General features: G+C 36.7%; 1 protein-coding gene across 5 annotated transcripts in view; it reads left to right on the top strand.

Annotated features, from left to right (window-relative positions):
* LOC104240097 (uncharacterized) overlaps positions 1-15,160 on the top strand; it is a 46,508-nt gene extending 31,348 nt beyond the window's left edge. For 4 of the 5 annotated variants that reach the window (XM_009794876.2, XM_009794878.2, XM_070156976.1 and 1 more), the window contains 12 exons: positions 3,382-3,520; positions 4,059-4,163; positions 4,573-4,657; positions 4,774-4,849; positions 11,213-11,398; positions 11,521-11,631; positions 12,534-12,695; positions 12,782-12,940; positions 13,167-13,397; positions 13,556-13,720; positions 14,083-14,180; positions 14,270-15,160. In XM_009794876.2, the coding sequence (XP_009793178.1) occupies positions 3,382-3,520; positions 4,059-4,163; positions 4,573-4,657; positions 4,774-4,849; positions 11,213-11,398; positions 11,521-11,631; positions 12,534-12,695; positions 12,782-12,940; positions 13,167-13,397; positions 13,556-13,720; positions 14,083-14,180; positions 14,270-14,801 (2,049 nt within the window). In that variant the 3' untranslated portion in view covers positions 14,802-15,160. The remainder of the gene's footprint in view (positions 1-3,381; positions 3,521-4,058; positions 4,164-4,572; positions 4,658-4,773; positions 4,850-11,212; positions 11,399-11,520; positions 11,632-12,533; positions 12,696-12,781; positions 12,941-13,166; positions 13,398-13,555; positions 13,721-14,082; positions 14,181-14,269) is intronic. The other variant, XM_009794877.2, reaches the window with a different exon arrangement.
* Positions 15,161-18,964: the final 3,804 nt, after the last annotated feature.

Raw genomic sequence — 18,964 nt, 5'->3', positions numbered from 1 at the left:
GCATAAGGGACTGGGCCGAAATTAGAAATTGAGCCTCCTCACTTAAAACAGAGTCCAAAGGCTTCTTTTGAGAGCTAGCCTTTGTGGGGTAAGTAGGTTTATGGGTCAGTGTAAAACCTGAGTTAAATACATTATTAGCCCTCTAGACACCAACACGTGCCCCTTCCATTTATCAGTTTTTGGACTGGGCACGTTTCTTGATGTTCCCACGTGACCATCCCCTTCTTTAATACCTTCAAAGTAGGGTTTCATTACCCAGCGATCAATACTCTGCTTCCTTCTCCCATCGTCATCTTCTCCCGCAGCCACTCTCGTCGGAGATTCACACCAAATCGGTATAGTAAAAGTTAATCCCTTGTCTACTATTACCACTTCCTTCGACGCTTTCTCCCCATCACCTCTAACTTTAAATCTTGCCCATTTGAGATGGTTCTTTAAGGAGGTCTCTTCCTCAGTTTCCAACCAGCCACCACAAAGATCTCCAATAGCTTTGAAAATTTTCTCAGTCCAAAAATGCATTGGAAGACCCATAGGTCTAATCCATGTCCAATCTCTTTTTTGATTGATAGAACAACCACCGGCCGTCGGGGACCACCATTCCAGATGGATTTTTGCTCGCTTCCACCTCCATTCCCCTTTAAGGATGTGTTCTGCCATGTGCTTGTTCGGAAATTGGAAAAGAAAATTGGGTCCAGCCATTTCATAAACATCGACTCCAAAGAGCTCACGGACCACCGCCGAATATCAGCAAGAGTTGGTTTTTCGTCCAACCCCTCTTCAAAACTTCCAACAATGCATCTGCTCAGCAAACCATCATCAGTATTGATATCACCACCGGAAATTAATATTCTGTTGTTGGGACCATTTGTAATGTGGACTTCATCGCACTCCTTTGTCTGCCATTTGCTGACTTTAACCAGTATTTGGAAAAGCGATCGCTTCGTCGCTTTAAGCGCGAAGCGACAGGGCATCACTTTTTACTGCCTGAGGCGACACAATCGTGTGAAGCGCACGCTTTAGTGAAAAAAGCGACAAGGCGACAAAGCGAGTGAAACGATCGCTTCTGTTAAAAAATCGCAGCTGGGCCCTTTTCTTTTTAAAAAAAAAAATTGGGTCTGTTTGTAAAGTATACAAAACAGACCCCTAAGCTCGCTATTACAGATCCTCGACAAAATAGAGTGTAAACAGACGCCTTCTCTCTTCTTCATCGCAAAACCAGGGTTTCTGCCATTTCTCAGTCCAGGTAAATTCTTCTTCTCCTCCTTATTTTTTTCTTTCTTCTTTCTTTCTTCTTCTTGTCCAGATTCTCCTTTTTTTTCTTTCTTTTTCCTTCTTTCTCTTCTCTTTTTCACTTTTTCTGGTCCAACGTCAGCGTCTGCACAGCTAGGGCAGTCGCTGTTTTCTTTTTTCCCCCCCTTTTATTCTTCTTAATTTTAATATGTATTTTAGTTTATAAAATTACTTATTATATATATGTGTTATATTTTTCAGTTTATTTGATTTTCTAATGTGTATTTCAGTTTATAAAATTAATTATTTTATATATGTTATAATTTAGTTTATTTGATTTTTTTAATATGTATTTCAGTTTATAAATTAATTATTATGTATATGTTATATTTTCAGTTTGATTAATTGTAAAATGTGTTTCCGTTTAGAAAATTAATTATATATATATATATATATATATATATATAGTGTGTGTGTGTGTGTGTGTGTGTGTTATATTTTAGTTTATTTGATTTTTTTAATATGTATTTCAGTTTATAAATTAATTATTATATGTATATATATATATATATTATTATAACACTGGGTTGTTGTTGTTGTATTATATGTATTATATGTATTTTAAGAATTGCGCTTTACTTCAACTTCGCTTTTGAAGCGAGGCGAGCCCTGTCACTTTTTTGCGCTTCGCTCTCAAAAACACTGACTTTAACAGACGAAGCATAGGGAATTTTTGGATCTGCCTTCTTGGGACCATTTGTAATATAAGGCCTTTTTTTTTTTCATTAATGAAGTTCCTGATCTTAAATGCGATTTCATTCCATCCCGCATTAAATGTAACTTCTGGAATAATAGTTACTGCTCTGTTATCGCCTTGGACAGAAACAATGCTTATAAATCTTCCAAACTTGTTGTATTTCCTGGAACTGTAGATGCTGAATATTGCTCCTTTAGCTGCCATTTCCTTACAAATGTACCAGCATCTTTTGAGGCCTCTTGAAGAACAAAACACAACCACTCCATAGTTTTCCAGCTAAAAGTTGATCTGCGCATGAGATTTCGACTCCTTTCCACCCATTCAAACCAAGTTTCTGCTCTTGATTCGAGTCTTGTAATGTCATACGATTTGATTCCAGCTGCAAAGTAAATCCTATTATCGCCCATAATGAACCAGAATTAGTTTTAAGATTAATCACTAAAGGATGATTAAAATTAAAAACTCTGTGAAGGACGTCAGAGAGCTAATTTACGCCGGAAAAGAAGTGTCTTTTCCTTCCACTTTTTCAAATTGAAAAACATAAAAAATATATTATTCATCGTATTATCCAAGATATGAAACGATCAAGCATCTAGTTACTGAGGTAAGTTCGTAAAACAACATTTATTCTAAACCTGCTGTTGTAAATCGATAATAGCATCTAAGACGTATAAGCCCAAAACATTATGTATCCAGGGAATATATTCTAATTTGGTTTAGGACATTCCTGTTGCTTACAATTGTTAAAGAAAATAAAATGTTTTGCCCCATGGAATATCTTTGTTTTCTAGTAATGCCGTGTCCTAGTATCCTCATTGGACGTGTTACTTTGTGTTCATCACTGCTTCTGCTTCAATGTTTTCTTCGTGAAGATTGAGGAATCATTGCTCATCTCTTTGATAGTGACCGTTTGATCAAATGCTGGGTTTCCTCTCTTTGCCTTTTGCTGTTGGTTATTACTTCGTGGGTGTGCTTTTTCCGCTGTATAATTTCTCAGTTAATTACTGTAAATCTTCTAGCCTTCAAAGTTGCCCAATTAACAACTCCAGATGTGCATCTCATGAATGTCGTGAAAAACCCCTGCTTCTGAATCAATTATTCCACCTCGTAATGTTCAACACCATATTTTCAAATCCTTGACTCAATTACACACTTCTCTGGTCTTCACTTTTTTTATTTGTCTTTCTTGTTCAGTATTTTTATCTTTTCAACTCCAGCCAGACTGTTGTCTGTTACTGGTATATATAGGGTTAATTGAAGTATTGAACATAATCGAAGTTATTGGACTTAATTATGTATTTTCTTACTTGTATTTATATATTTTTTTAGTTCTTTAAAATTTCTGATACCATCTTTGTTGTTGTTCTTCCTCCGTTTTTTGGGGGGAACTTCAGATTCATGTAAAAGAAAGTCTGTGGCGATCGTTAGAGGAAGACATGATTCCAACATTGTCAAGTAAGAGTAATTGGCTGGAACTGCAATCTAAAATTTTGCCAAAGAAGTTTAAAGAATCAAATATTTGTGTAGCTGGAGGTAAGTGAGATCCTATTTCATTATTGATAAATTTGAATGTCTTACTCCTGTCTTTTGCTGATGAGCTTTTGTTAACCCATGGTTGAGTTTGTTGTGTCATTAAAAGAAAGGCTGCAAAATGCATCTAAAAGGCATAATTTCGTCAAATTGTCTGGAATTTATAGATGGGATCAAAATTGAACAGGAATTTCCAGATCAAATCTAATACCCTGAATTTCTTGACTGACTTATGATCTGTCTGATTTTTCTTATTTATGGAATTTTCTTGTAAGGATGATAAAAAAAACATGTACAGAAGAAGAACAAGGAGGTGGAGGATTAGCAATAGGTATTCCATAGGAATTAATTTGTGTATTGGAGGGTAAAACTCGTAGTTGCCATAATGGTAAGTTCAAGACAAGTAAGGGTGATTAGCAATAGCCTAAAATCTACGAATTTGATTTTCTCCAAGCAATACATACATTGGTTTTTTGCTTTTCTGCATTACCTTCTTGTTAATTTCCTAATTATCTGAGTTATTCTTGCTTCATTTTTGCAGAGGCAATTGGGTTAGCCATTGAATTCAAAAATCCACTCCAAATACCTGTTTCAGTATCTGGTGTTACCCTAATTTGTGAACATTCTCCAGCAGTATCTGAACCTAGTAAGTAGAATAGGCAGTTTAATGCCATCTTCTTTCTGATTGTCGAAAAAGAAAAATGCTATCTTCTTTCTACAACTCCATGTCTGGCCCAAAATTCTCACCCTTTTCTTTTGAGAGCCAATTTATTGAATTTTGACCACAATCTTAACAACTTTATATGTCAAAAAGAAATAATTTTCCCCTGTAATAATTGTCATGTTGCTTTCAGATATCCAAATATTTTGTGTAATTTTTTTGTAGCAGTGGTCAAATTTTCCTTCAAAAAGCATAAATTTAAGAGTTTTGGGATGAAGAAATTACTTATTTTCATTCCCTTCCACCCGACAATGAAATTAACAAACCTTTTCAGTTTGTTCCTTCACAAATATCGTCTCCCTTAATTCGACTATTGCAATATCCCCAATTACAGTTAGTTCTATTGGGAACGATGTAGATGCGAATAATTCAATTGGTGATCAAAATGGTGAGACATCAAGCAAATCGGCCACTAGTGGGTAAGTATGTAAAAACTTCTAGAGTTCGACTTTCCAGCTCGATTATGTATTTTTGGATGCGAATTTTATCCCTTTACACATGCTTATCATGCTGCTCATGTTGTTTGATGCTTCAGGAATTTTACTTCTGATACATCTTTATTTACATTATCGGAGGCTGACGTTGCCTTAGGAGAAGATGAAACAGTACTGGTGAGTTTTTGACAAGTAATTGAACATGTCTATCGGGCTGCTTGTAGATTTTATTTTGTCTTTTTCTTGTCCTCCCTGTTCTACTTGGGAGGGGTGCTTAAGCTGTTACTGGTAAAGATGGCATAATTTTTTGTTTCTAGTGTAGTAACATAGGCGTAATAAACATCCACCGTCTAGCAGTTGAGATTATTTATGAAAGACTGGAGCTTGTAAATTTGGGGGCTCAGCAAAATTCAAGTAGATGGAAGGAAGTGCTACATCTTCACTTTTGTATCCTTTCCTCCACTGTTGAAGCTCTCCATTACCTTTTACATGGCTAATCAGTTAAATTGTCCAAAGCTTAGAGGTCCGGGGATTATGATTTCAGATGCAAATAGCACCAAAATACTTTTCTATCTGATTTTTCAATTAAATTAGGGTTCACTATTGTGTTTTCTACTAACAAAACTTATCTCATCAATCTTTTTGCTTAAATCATAAACTAGACTTGCCCATTGCCTTGCTCTCTGTTGTTTGCTGGTCAAACAGACAAGGCATTAGCTACACACAGAGTACTTCCTTTTCATTCTTACATTAAACTACCAGTTCTATTTGCGTATTTTTAATGCTAAGGAAGCAGTAATTTGCTGTATGTTGATTGCCTCTTTCCCTAACTCTGTGTGTGTGTGTGTGTGTGTGTGTGTGTAGTACTTCTATATATCTAGTTTTATGATGCTTTAAGAACTGAGGATTTAGGTTTTTCTTCTGTAGATATTGGTTTAATCAGAATACGAGTAACATTGAAAAAAACTAGCCATTTTGTCCATGACTTGTCTGAAAGAATTCGAGTATTCAACCCAAAACCTTAAGGCAATAAGTGGAGTAACCCAAGGTCTTTATATACCCCCTCCAGCACGTGTAACTTCATTTCGGCATACACACGTAAACTTCGATGCGGACTTACATAAGTGAGAATGGACTAACCAAAAGTTGGCTATGATGCCATGCAATAGAATTTGAGCATCCAACTCAAAACCTTTAGGCAAAGGCGGAAGTATCCCAAGACCCTTATAGATCTCTTTGGAAGCCCTTAAACAATCCATTTCATACAACTATATAACTCGACACACTAGGGTGTTTTGTGGAAAATTACAGGTCTACCATGGTTTATTCCTTTTATGCTGAGGTTGCACCTGTTATGCTTAGCAGGATGCCTGTAGTTTCTTTGGTGGCCATTGCTCCTTCTTTGTTGGGAGGAAAGATCTGTACCTTCTTTTGCAAGTGAGTATCAAACTTTGACGTTCATTTTCTAGTAATGGGATTGTCCGTCTTGGGACACTTCAGTGAAGAAACCATAGCAGATTGAGTTGTTGGATTTTCTGGAGGCATTAAAGGGAGGGAAAAGATAGAAACGTGTAAGAGAGCGGGGAAAGAAGGGCACAAATTTGAGATAGAGTTGGGGAAGCCGGAGAGTTATGCTCTGTTTGCTCAACTGCTGGGAACTGAAGTCAATGAGAAAATGGGAGCGGCGGTTTCACTATTATAATTAGTTTTCTCTCTTTGAAGACACTTATTATGGGCTGACCTAAAGCCTTTGTCCAGAGTCTTTTAAATTTCAAAATCATTGTTAATTATGCAGTTAAATGTATAATATCATGTGTCTTTGCTAATATTTCCCAAAAAAAATAAAAAGAAGACATATCACCTTTCAATTGCACAAAAACCTTAACAGGTTGAAAGGTCTGCATTTATGCATTCAGCTGCGTCTTTTTTCATTTTCACCTTTAAAACATTGGAAATGATCGTTTACGAAGTGTCTGAGTTGATTGTGGGAGGGTGACTTTGTTTGACCATGTAAATTTATAAGAGGGCTAAAGAATCTTTAGATTGGAAAGCATTGTTTTTTCCGAATTCGCAGTTGATGTCATGTCAATCTCCATTTCCTCAATAGACTTAGAGACATTCTCTGTCTCATTATGTTCTACAGGAATTGGCTGGAAAGTCGTCTTGCCTCTATCATTAGTTCGGCTAGGCCTAGCCTATAGGCTTAGGTTCCGGAGTCGGTCGTTGGTAGAAACAAGCTCCCATACTCCCTAGTCCCTTCCAGCCAAGCCTGTTAGAGTGGTATTGCTCAAGTCAGGTGTTCCTCTCTTTTGAAAGGAGTCTGAGGAAAAACAGATTAAAGAGCTATGCTATTGCTTTGAACCCTTTTTATCATTTTGTTTGAAGCGGGCCAAATGGAGACTTAAATGCCAAACAACAGGGAAAAGTTTCCAACCCTTTTGTTTGTGATATTCTCTACGTTGCGTAATTTTGGACCCATTTCACTATTTACACGCAGTTTGTTTGCTTTTCGGTCTTATATTGGATATTAGTTAATTTGTTGCTAAAAATAGATTAATTTGTTTCTTGAGAATAAACAATTAACTACAGCTCATTTCCGAACTATTTGGGGTTAAATTTTTCGACAATAATTTATGTGTTTAGAAGCCATATGAAAATAATTGTAATTGTAAACTTTTCCTATTTGGAAATGACAACATAATATATTTAAAGATGTTGATCAAAGATCACTTCTTTGACTCCCAGGTAAAAAAAGCTGGAACTAAAATGGGACAGGGGGAGTAATAGGTAAACACAAATCTTGGTTTACATCTTGTATTAGAGGGAAAACAAGTCTCCTCCCTGGACTTGCAGTAGTTTTAATTTAGATGTTCATGATCCAATTCTATAGGGCTGCGACCGGCACGGTGGGCTAATCCACCAGGCGAACCCTGTATCTCATAACTACTGAAGTAGCTACCATCCACAATATTGGTAATAAAGCATTAACATAAAATTAACATATACAACTCACGTTTCGATTTAAACCCAAGTACACCCACTAGTGAGTAGATGTAGCATTACACTAGATTTCTGTACAATCGAAGCGTTTGGAACAGAAACAGAACAGCTAACTCTAGTGCCCACGATGAAGAATTGGGGCTCACTGATGCTAGAAGCACTAGCTGCTACTTGTTCATATGTGGGTCTAAATCTGTGTGTGTAAAACACGAAAGTGAAGAGTAAGTCTACTGACCCAATGAGCAAGTTGATAAATGATCACTATAGTTAGACTCAATAGAATTTGATCAATCCTATTTTCTGTCGTTAAGGTGGAAAACTGAACCAATAATCATCCTTGACTGTTGGGACAAGAATTTAAACATGCTTGTACTAGTCACAATCCGTAATGAAAGTAAATTTTTTTCCCGTCACTCATTTCTGAATCTAAAACAAATATCATATTCATATTTTGGTGGATAATCACATCTCAAGAGTTAGAAACCATGAGCATCGGATTCAATTTCAGCATTCCGATCCCAACCCGATTGGCATCTGTAGGATGCACATCCATCTCACGTAGATTTACCCGATTGGCATCTGTAGGACACACATCCATGAGCATCGGGGATTCTATTTTAACACTTACATATCAGTGCATCTGGAGGTCGATGTAGGACATGAAACCATCTCAAGCGACCTGCTCTTATTTTTATCCTCAATGTGTGCTACTTGTACCTCCTAGCAGATGTAGCTACTTGTACCTCCTAGCAGATGTAGTCATTTTTAATGGTATGTAATCTTGTATGGACGCACATCCATTTTAGCATCCATATCTATAACACTCATTTTGTGGATATGCTGGTTTTTAGTGGCCATATGTTCACTACCATATAATATTGCCGATCTTATTGCTGTTCTGTAGAACTTACCATTCGCTTCAGTAGGCTCTATCACAAAACACCTAGGCAACACTTCCCCATTTCAACCATCCAGTTTAATTTAGGGGTGGCGAATGGGCTATTTGGGCTGGTCAAGATGGGCTAACTCATCTAACTCATTAGATGGGTTATTGCCCAACCCTGCCCAAAGTTCACTTGGGTTAAGATGGGCTAAACAATGAGTTGTAACCCAACCCGCCCAAATTGACCCAAATCTTTGCAATATTCTCAACTTTTAAAGAAGCATATATGAAATATTCTCACATATATAATAATGATTTTTATTTTTATTTTTCGTTAATATCATTCTGGAATGGTTTATGATGTTTTTTCTTTTTTCCTGTTGCTTCTTGTCTTATGTTTTGGAATAAATGTCAATTCTTGCCTAATGATTTCTTTCCTCAATTTAGATTTAGAACTTTATTGTTCTTTATCTTATAATACTAACAAAGATCAGAATAATAAAAAAGTAGTATAATTAGAACTTCCCACCCACCCCAACCCCCACCTTTTATTTCCCAAGTCCCCAACCCCCACCCTACCCCCAAACTCCCATCCCCATCCTAAATAGAAATATTATGTAGAGTACTTCCTTTTCATGTTGTAGATAGAATATTTTCTTTTTCACTTCAACAAAATGAATATTTTTTTTATGATGTAGAAAAAATATTTTCTTTCATTTCAACAAAATAAGTACTTTCTTTCCTGATGTAGAAAAAATATTTTGGCCAAATATTTTCTTTTTCACAAAATGAGTACTTTCTTTTAATGATGTAGAAAAAATATTTTCTTTTATTTCAACAAAAAAGTACTTTCCTTTCATGTTGTAAAAAAGTATTTTTCTTTTAATTTCAATAAAATGAGTATTTTCTTAAAAAATATTTGAAGAGGGGGAGAGGGAGGGGGACACATGAAACATGGGGATTTGGGTGGAGGGGGGTTGAGGAGAGCAGCATAGAAAATTATTTTCCTAAAAAGTATTTTCAACTCTCTAACCAAACACTAGAAAATATTTTTCGAAAAAATTTTCCACTCACCAACCAAATATGAGAAAATAAGTGATAAAATCACTCGTTTTCTAGAAAATAAATATTCTTCTTCATACCAAACACATCCTTAGAAGGACAATTGCTATTCATGGGTCAGTTAGGGCTAAAATCATGGGCTGATTTGGGCGACTGAAAATAAATGGGTATAGTTGGATTGTGCCCAAGCTTAGCCCATCACTAAAGTAGCTCATGCCCAACCCATTAAAACCTGGGTGGGTTGGGTGGGTCAAATAGATTTGGGCTACTTTTGCCACCCCAAATTTAATTCTATGAGTAACATATCCATCAATCATTTCATTCTCTCTAAATAATGAGTCTAGATATCTAAATTGTTTGCATTTTGACACCGCAATCCTGTCTAGTTTCACCTCAACTTTGCCGTTCTCCTACTAGCTAAACTTGCAATGAATGTATTTTGTCTTACTTCTACTTATCCTAAATTTCTTATTCTCTAAAGTGCTTCTCTATAGTTCAAGCCTTTAGTTGACACCCTCATTTGTTTCGTCAATTAACATTATATCATCTGCAAGTAGCATACACCATGTAACCTCATCTTGTATGATATTAGTTAGTTCATCCATAAGTAGGGTAAACAAGGGGCTCAATGCTGATTCCTGGTATAGACTCACTGTTACCAACAACTCCTCTGTATATCTCCAACTCTTCTCACGCTAGTGACAACTACTTCATACATATCCTTTATGGCATTTGTATTAATAAAACATGCTCAGGATAGGGTTATTACAGACGTACTATGTAGGAATATATCATTTCTTGGAGATGACTATGCGATATCTAGGTTTATGGATAGGGGGATAACATTTCTTTGATTGAAGTATCACTGTTTTCTTGTTAGCTGTGATGTCTGGGTTAGGTTATGCGCATTTTGTCTAATCCAGGGGTAACTTGTTACCTCCCCTAGTTCAAGTATCAAGTATCAGGAAACGCGCCGCCAAGATATATGCAAATGGGAGAAAATCACCTGGTGTTTGCTGGGATTTGAACTCTGGTCTCAAGAGCCTTTATTACCACTTCATTGATCACTAGGCCGCACCCTTGGGTGCAATTCTATGTTGTTGTTCCAGCATCTTATACGCATTTCTTGCTTTCAGTATCAGCATGAGTTTGATGCAGTGTTGTCAAAGGCGAAAAGCTCTAAAAAGCGCTCTAGGTCTATTTGGGCTTTAAGCGCAAAGTGCACTTAAAGTGTGGGCTTTAGTTAAAAAAGGCGCAATGTTGGAAATAAATAAAAATTTATATGTAATTCAAGAACAAAGTAACAAATTCATTCATAATGTTTCCCTTAGCAGCTAATACACTTATTTCTGATTATAGTTGTTGTTTAGTGCCGCTCGATTCAAGAGAGAACTCATGGGCAATGAGGCGCATGCCTTACCGCCTTGCCTTACACTGAAGCACAACTAAAGCGAGGCGAAGCGCCCTCCTTGAGCTTTTCTGAGCTTCAGGGCTTAAGCGCGCCTTAAATGAGCCTTTGACAACACAGGTCTGATGTGCCGTGGTTATAGTTCACGCTGTCATGTTAATTATCATATTTCTGTTTCAACTTTCAGGTACAGCTAACGGTTACTCCAAGAGCAGAAGGTACTCTAAGGATAGTCGGTATAAGATGGAAGCTGTCAGGCTCTGTGGCAGGATTTTGTACTTTTGATTCCGACTTAGTCAGAAAGAAAGTTGTGAAAGGAAACAGGAAATCTAAACGATCTACAATCGACAACCTGAAGTTCTTAGTCATAAAGGTGATTTCTTCCTTTGATGTCTACGCTTTTATTACATGTGATGCAGCCAGTTTAATATCTTTTAGCATTTTTTTTACTTGGATGGCCACATTTACATTTCTATATGACTTGACCGTATGCAGAGTCTACCGAAGCTTGAGGGCGTCATTCATCACCTCCCCGAAACAGTTTTCGTTGGGGATTTGCGGTGTATTACTCTGGAGTTGAAAAATTCATCTAAAATTCCGGTTAAAGTATGGTTCTTCTTTTACAGCATGTAAAGCATTTCCTCATGTCTGAATGTCAGAAAATGTGCCTATGTTTTGTTTTCCCTTAAGTGTGATCAACTAATAAAGATGTAGATTGCACTTCAATAGACATTGGCTTATCTTAGCTGATCTTAGCAGCGCAATTGGTGCTGTTGCATTGGCAGAAAATGGGTCGTGATTCAAAAGGCAGTTTTCAGACCTTCCCTAATATTTGGGCAAAGAAAGCTCATTAGGCAGGATTCCACAGAAGCAGAGGCCTATATTAAATTTGGAAGAGATGCATTGCCTTGCTGTTCTATCTTGGAGGATATTTTACGCGAAACAGTAATTTCCAAATACAGAATCACTGAAACTATAACTAAGGCTGGCAGTGAAGTTTGGAAATGTAAGGGGAGGTTCTCTTGTTCATAGAGACTGTCAGCATTTACAGCTAAAGAAGTAGGAAGCTGAAGAGCAACTCTTGGAAAAAAAAAATTCCTTCGATGCCATCACCTTCATATAAAATTTAACAATATATATTTTCTAAGCCAAGTAGCAGAGTTACCAGCTAATCTACCAAACTGCATAGCTTCAATTGCTATTGTGACCACCTAATATATTTCTAGGTTAAGCACCTGATATGTCTTAATAAGAATCTGCCCTACTACAAGCGAATAGGTTACAGGGTCTGATTCACCAAATTAACGCATAGTCACCGACATCAATGTTTTTAGATACATATAAATTAAGCCACCTGTGTATTCTAAATGTATACATGCATTTTATTGCATGAAAGATGAACTAGCATATATGGTTGTTAAACTAGCAATATCAATTTGGAGCATCATATTGGATTGAGGTTAGAAAAATTTCTAGTTCTAATGATGATAGCTGTAATGTCCTGGCAGAAGTTAAAGATGAAGGTCAGTCCACCAAGATTTCTCCAAATTGGACACAAGAAAGATTTGGAAGTTCAGTTTCCTGCTTGCTTGGAAAGGAAAAATTCAAGACACAGTTCCTTGAGGTCAAAGACTGATAAAGTAACAGATGGCATTTTTCTGTTTCCTGAGGTCAGTGTGGGCTAAAGATGTCAGCCATCTACTTTTTAAGCTGGGATCAGATCCCTATCTTTTATGTCTTTTATTTTGTTTTCTAGGACACAGCAATTGCAGATGGAGCTCCAATCTCATGGCCTCTCTGGCTTAGGGCTGCAGCTCCCGGAAAGATATCCTTACATTTAGCAGTATACTACGAGATGGGAGACATATCAAGTGTTATGACATATCGTACCTTACGCTTGCACTTCAATATAGAGGTTGATACCTGTTATTTGCTAGATATTGATTGTGTAGATTTGTTACTAATGTTGCCAGTTGAGACTAGTATCACAATCTGAGCAAGTATTATTAGATTTACTGTTTTTTTAGTCTTCTCAGCTGGTGTGTGCATTGATCAGGAGTATGAGATGCTTTTCCAAAATTCTCTTACAAGTATTTGGAATATTTTCCTTGGTGTGAAGTATCTAATATATCATTTTATAGGTACTACCATCTTTGGATGTTTCTTCCCAAATCAGTCCTCGTCCATCTAGACTGCGGGAGTTCCTTGTCCGAATGGATATTGTCAATAGGTCTAGCTCAAAAGGCTTTCAGGTTCACCAATTGTCATCTGTTGGAAATGAATGGGAGATATCATTGCTCGAACCAACCAAAGTCCTCCCTTCAGATTCTCTACTTGCTGGTCAAGCAATTTCATGGTTTTTCAAGCTCAAGGTTAGAAATGGAGCATTTCCTTGGTTTGTTTACTAATTTGACGCAGTCCAACTTCAGCTTTCCAGATATATCCCCTATCTGATATTGGGATTAATTTTTTTTTAACCTATCAAATAGTTGCTTTTGCTTTATATAATGGAATTCATTTTTGCTAACAGAATTGTAGATCGGTAACTGATGAAGACTCTGTTTCTTCTCTTCGCCCTCTGGAGAAGGCAGACGTCAATTTGCTTCGTGGCAGTGAAATGCTTTTTGATCTATACAACTCTCCCTTGTCAGAATTTCACCATTATGAAAGAGTACATCAGAGAATGTTGGATCAGGTTCATTCATTATTTTGCTGTGTTCCTCAGTAATTAGGGGAAGTATTTAAATTGTCATCAATACTGATTAAGAATAAATTATTTCATCATCTTTCCTGGCCCTTCACTGTGGTATATATTCCTGGTTCTAGGGCTTGTAGTGGTAGTTGAACTATAAACAGCTGCTAGAGTACAAAATGGACAGGTGGAACTTGGAATGATTGATACTTCTGATTGCTCTGTGGTTCCGAGAAATAAATTTGTCCTATTATTGTATTTCTGAGTTCACTTGGCTTTTATATTTATGATCGGGAAGTGGATGTATAGTCCCTTACTATGCCTTAACGCTGTACTTAAACATTTCTTTTTATTGAATTGGTTAGGAGCATGAAGACACAGTAGACTTTATATTGGTATCTAGATCACAAAGTGAGGAGAATCAATGTGCAAATATTTTCTCACATCACAGTTGTCACTGCAGGCAAGTGTTCTGAGATGAAATGGTAAATATATGTACGCATGCATGTATCTCACTTTTTATGGATATGATCTTGTTTTTTCGTCTTACAGTGTCAGGACCAGTAGCCCAATATGGTGGACAATGGATGGCCCCCGAACTGTGAAACATGACTTTAAGGAACCTTTCTGTGCGATTACACTAAGAATAGTTGTCCATAATTCCTCTGATGATGTTGTGTCCATTCGCTGTAATCCCTCTGATTCTGCAGTCAGCTTCAGCTCATCAGGCAATGCATCTGCAGCTCCTGGAAATGAAGTAGGCTGGCACGATTTGTCACTGTCGAATGACATCAAAATCACATCCGATGTCCTGGGAGCTCGAGTCGTGAAGCCAACGTCGTCTGACACAGTTCCACCATTTATTTGGTCAGCTTCAAGCTCCACTCATTTTGCACTCGAGCCGTTATCTTTTAGGGAAATTCCTGTTGAAATTTGTGTGTTCTCACCCGGCACATTTGATCTATCAAACTATTCGTTGCACTGGAGTTTTTCATCCCCGAGTTATCAAGGGAACAATGGAGACAAATCGAGAGCTTTGTCGGGAACATGTCAGGGACATCCATTCTACATAACAGTGCTTTAACAAGATTGAGAGCTCGGGTTATAGTGTATTTGAGAAGAGGCAATCAGCCTGCAATGATTTTGTAAGTTGTAAATTGTGTTCTTGTATTTACACAGAAATAGAAACGTCACTATGGAACAAAATAAAACAAAATTTTGACTGAGCAGTAGGATACAAATCTAATTTGTTTCAGCCTCTTGGGACCAAATACGGGACCAGCTTGTAATCCACCCATTTTGTGGTTTAAGAATTTGGACGATGAAAATTTAGTTTCTTCTTCTTCTTCTTCTTTGGAAGATGGAAAATTTAGTTTCTTGACACTTGCATACTGTTATTTGTAACTGAGTTTTCATATTTATACTTTGAACAAATTATTATAACTTTTCGCCATGACTACGTTTCATCTCTGTTCAATTTTTTAGTCAACCTACGTGGTTGCTTACTAATATAAAAGGGTTTATGCTTTACACAACTGCTTAAATAAACATGCGTTATCCTTGTAAATGTATCAGCGTTGTGTAGTAAATTTATCATATGGTCATTGTTACACTAAACTTGTTTCAAGTCAAATTACGGACTCCTTTGGTAATTCGCTTCTACAATTAATTAAAACCAACACAAGTTATTCATCTATTGAATAAAGGTTGCGAAATAGGCTACAACATTTATGTGGATTAAATATAAAACCTATACAAATTAAGAATATGTCATAGGGTCCTAGAGAAACTAGCAAGGACACCTAAGAAGTTGCAGACAAGTTTGAGAAAACTCTATAGAATAGAAGTTTAGCTGGTAATTCAAACTCAAGATCAGGATTCTTCTTCACCGAAACTTAAAATCATTTTTCTTGGAGTTAAATCAAAATCCTCTCATTAAAGGTGTATAAAGATCAATAATTTACAAATTTTTAAAGATTAAGCATTAGCTCTTAGATTTTAATTTTTACTTGACACGTAACAAAGGATGTTTGTCATATTTTTTGAGTTCATCGCATCCATTTTCTTGTCTTTGCGATTCAAGAGTCAAAATCTTTGTCTACAACCACTAACTTGAACTAGTGGAGACAATCATTCGTAAGTCTCCACCATAGGTTTAAAACCTCTTGAACTAGTTTAGACATAATCATTAGTAAGTCCGTAATTCCGAAACCTATTGTATGTTTTTTAAACTTGCCTTATTAATTTGTTTTGTAGTTAGCTTTGTTGTACATTCAAACTTCTCTGTAACAAACTCGTATGTTACGATATTTTTTGGCTGCTATAGTGAAGTGCTATTATAGAAAGCATATATTATAACATAATATAAAACTCGATTTCAAGAAAAACTTAGCTTTTATAGTAAATGACTGTTATATAGGGATACTATTAAAGAGAGGTCTGACTGTATATGCGAGGACCGACTTGCTTCTATTACTAGTTGACAACAATATGAAAGATTATGTAAGAAACATTACAATTTTTTTTTGATACATTGCATGTGTAATTTAATGGATTTGTTGGTAGTCCGGAAAGGAGTTGGGAAGTTGATATTCCTCTATTGAGAAGGTCCTGTAGAGATTTAATATGATAGACGCTAAACCTATATTTGTTCCTTTTGCTTCCCATTTCAAGTTGTCTGCAGATGTCACAAAAAAACAGATGAGAAGATGGAGCAGATGTCTAATGTGTCATATTCGAGTGTTGTGGGTATGCTATGGTTTGCACGCGCCCTGACATCTCACATGATGTTCGTGTTGTAAGTAGATACACGACATGTCCTGGTAGAGAACATTGGCAAGCAGTAAAGTGAATCTTGAGATACCTGAAGGGTATTATAGATATGGGCTTGGGTTTTTACAAAGACAAGTAGAATGAATTCATAGTTGACTATGTTGATTCGAATTATGCAGGGGACTTGGATAAGAGAAGATATCAGACATGTTATGTTTTTACTCTTTTTGGTAGTGTCATCAATTGAAAAGCGATATTGCAGTCTGATGTTGCTTTGTCTATTATAGAGGCCGAGTGTATTGAATTATGAAAGCAATAAAAGAGGTTATTTGGCTACAAGGCTTGGTAAGTGAGCTTGAACTAGCTCACAAGAATATATCATATTCTGTAATAGCTAGAGTGCCATTCACCTTACTAAGAATCAGATGTTCCATGAGCAGAAGAAACATATTAAAGTTGGGCATTATTTTATCCAAAATATTATATCAAAAGAGGTTGTTGGTTTGAGAAAAGTGTCCACACATGATAATCCAGCTGATATGACGAGCAAGGCTGTCCCGACCAACAAGTTTAGGCATTACCTAGAGCTGAGTGGTGTATGCAGTACTTGGTGGAGCCCTTGAAAGGGTTGAGGGCTAGATAGAGAGATATTGTTCATATTGATGAAGAGAATTCAAACCAAGGGAAAGATTTATTAATTGTGTCTTGAATTTATTTTCTTGTATTTTTAGGAAACTCATAGTCCCTATAGGTTTGGGAAACCCATAGTCCCTATAGGTTTGGGAAACCCATTGTTCTAAGAGATTTGGGAAAGAAAAACCTATTGTCCTTGTAGGACTGAGAAAATTATTCTCTTATAGGTTTAGGACAACTTTGGAGCTATATGTAGGGATTCTAAGTGAAAATTCTTTGTACTTTTCTATTTTTCTCATTCATAATGGAAACTTCTCTCTCTTCTGCCTAGAGAATTAGGCTTAGCCGAACCTTGTTAGATTTTGCTGTTGTTTTTCCTTCTCTATTTGTTTTATTTGTTTTCTGGTTTCTATTTTTGTCACGGATCTATTGTCTCTGAGTCGGGGGTCTCCCAGAAACAGCCTCTCTACCCCTTCGGGATAGGGGTAAGGTTTGCGTATACTCTACCCTCCCCAAACCCCACAAGTGGGATTCTACTGAGTTGTTATTGTTATTTCTTTTATGTATGACTGTGTACTAGTTAACCCACAATCTTCTACAATAATTGATATCAGATCTAGGCTCGAGTTTTTAGACATAATCTAGAGTTAAGATGTCTTCATCATTTTCAACAAAGTATGAAGCGGAGAAATTCGATGGAGAATCCAGTTTTAGACAATGGAAGATTAGCATAAATCATTCCTGGTGTTACAAGGGATATGGAAGACAATTGATGAGATTTCCTAAAGAGATGAAAGTGTCGAAGAAGGAAGATCTGAAGGAGAGGGATTTGCATGAGAACTTCATGAGCGTTACAGATAGGTGATAGGTTTTAAATGTTTTTGCCTTATGTTTTGATGATCTAACAAACTTACTGTTAGGAACCAGATAGGGAACCTGCCCTACTCGGACTATATTACAAGCTTAACGAATTCCAGCTAAAGGTGAACTGCTACAGCTTTAAGAGCTAGGAACCAAAACATGGATCTGATACTCTTGTGGTTTTCGCATCGCAGTACAAAGTCAATTGGACACAGCTGGAAACGAAGTGACTGACTGCACTGTTTCTACCGCACTGCACTGTTTCCAGTGCCCACTCATCCTCTAACCAACTAAAATGCTCACATCATTTCAAGTGATGTGATCAAAGTGTATCCACAATGAGTTTATACAAAACATCACTTGAATATTTCAGTTCTCATTCAAGCTTCTTGCCAAAACAGAGAAATCAATCCTCACAAGCTTGAAAAACAAAGTTGAACGCAACTATAGACCAGTTCCTAAAGATAGCTTATTGTTGTCCTAGTTGAGTTGTAACTTTGTGTTTGTACTTATTGTATCTCCTAAACTGCTTAGCTAGAAGCGTTTGATTAGGAATCCTCTTGTAAATTCATAAACTCCTTGAGTTTATGTTGTGACTAGGTTTAGTCATAAGCAAAAGTCTTTGTAATCGTCTAGTTACAAAGTGGCTTGTGGTGAGAGCATCACAAGTTAGTAAAAGTCTTTGTAACTAGGAAGTCACAAAGTATCTTGTGGTAAGAGTACCACAAGTTAGTTGAGTAAATTCTTTGTAACAGAGTCATTGCAAAGTGGCTTGTAATAGGTCTTTACAAGTTAGTGAAGTTGAAAGCCTACAGGTATAGGTCATATTTTTTTGATCCCCTTGTGTGAGATTTTTCCACATAAAAATCCTCTGCCTTATTTACGTACTGCTTTATTAGCATTCTCAGTAGAATCTCGTAGAGGACCAGGTACTCTACTAATTGGTGGACTCACACAAACTAACAATTGGTATCAGAGCAT

This window comes from Nicotiana sylvestris, chromosome 9, assembly GCF_000393655.2.
Source record: "Nicotiana sylvestris chromosome 9, ASM39365v2, whole genome shotgun sequence".
Taxonomy (NCBI): domain Eukaryota; kingdom Viridiplantae; phylum Streptophyta; class Magnoliopsida; order Solanales; family Solanaceae; genus Nicotiana; species Nicotiana sylvestris.
This window is presented reverse-complemented; position numbering and strand designations above follow the sequence as displayed.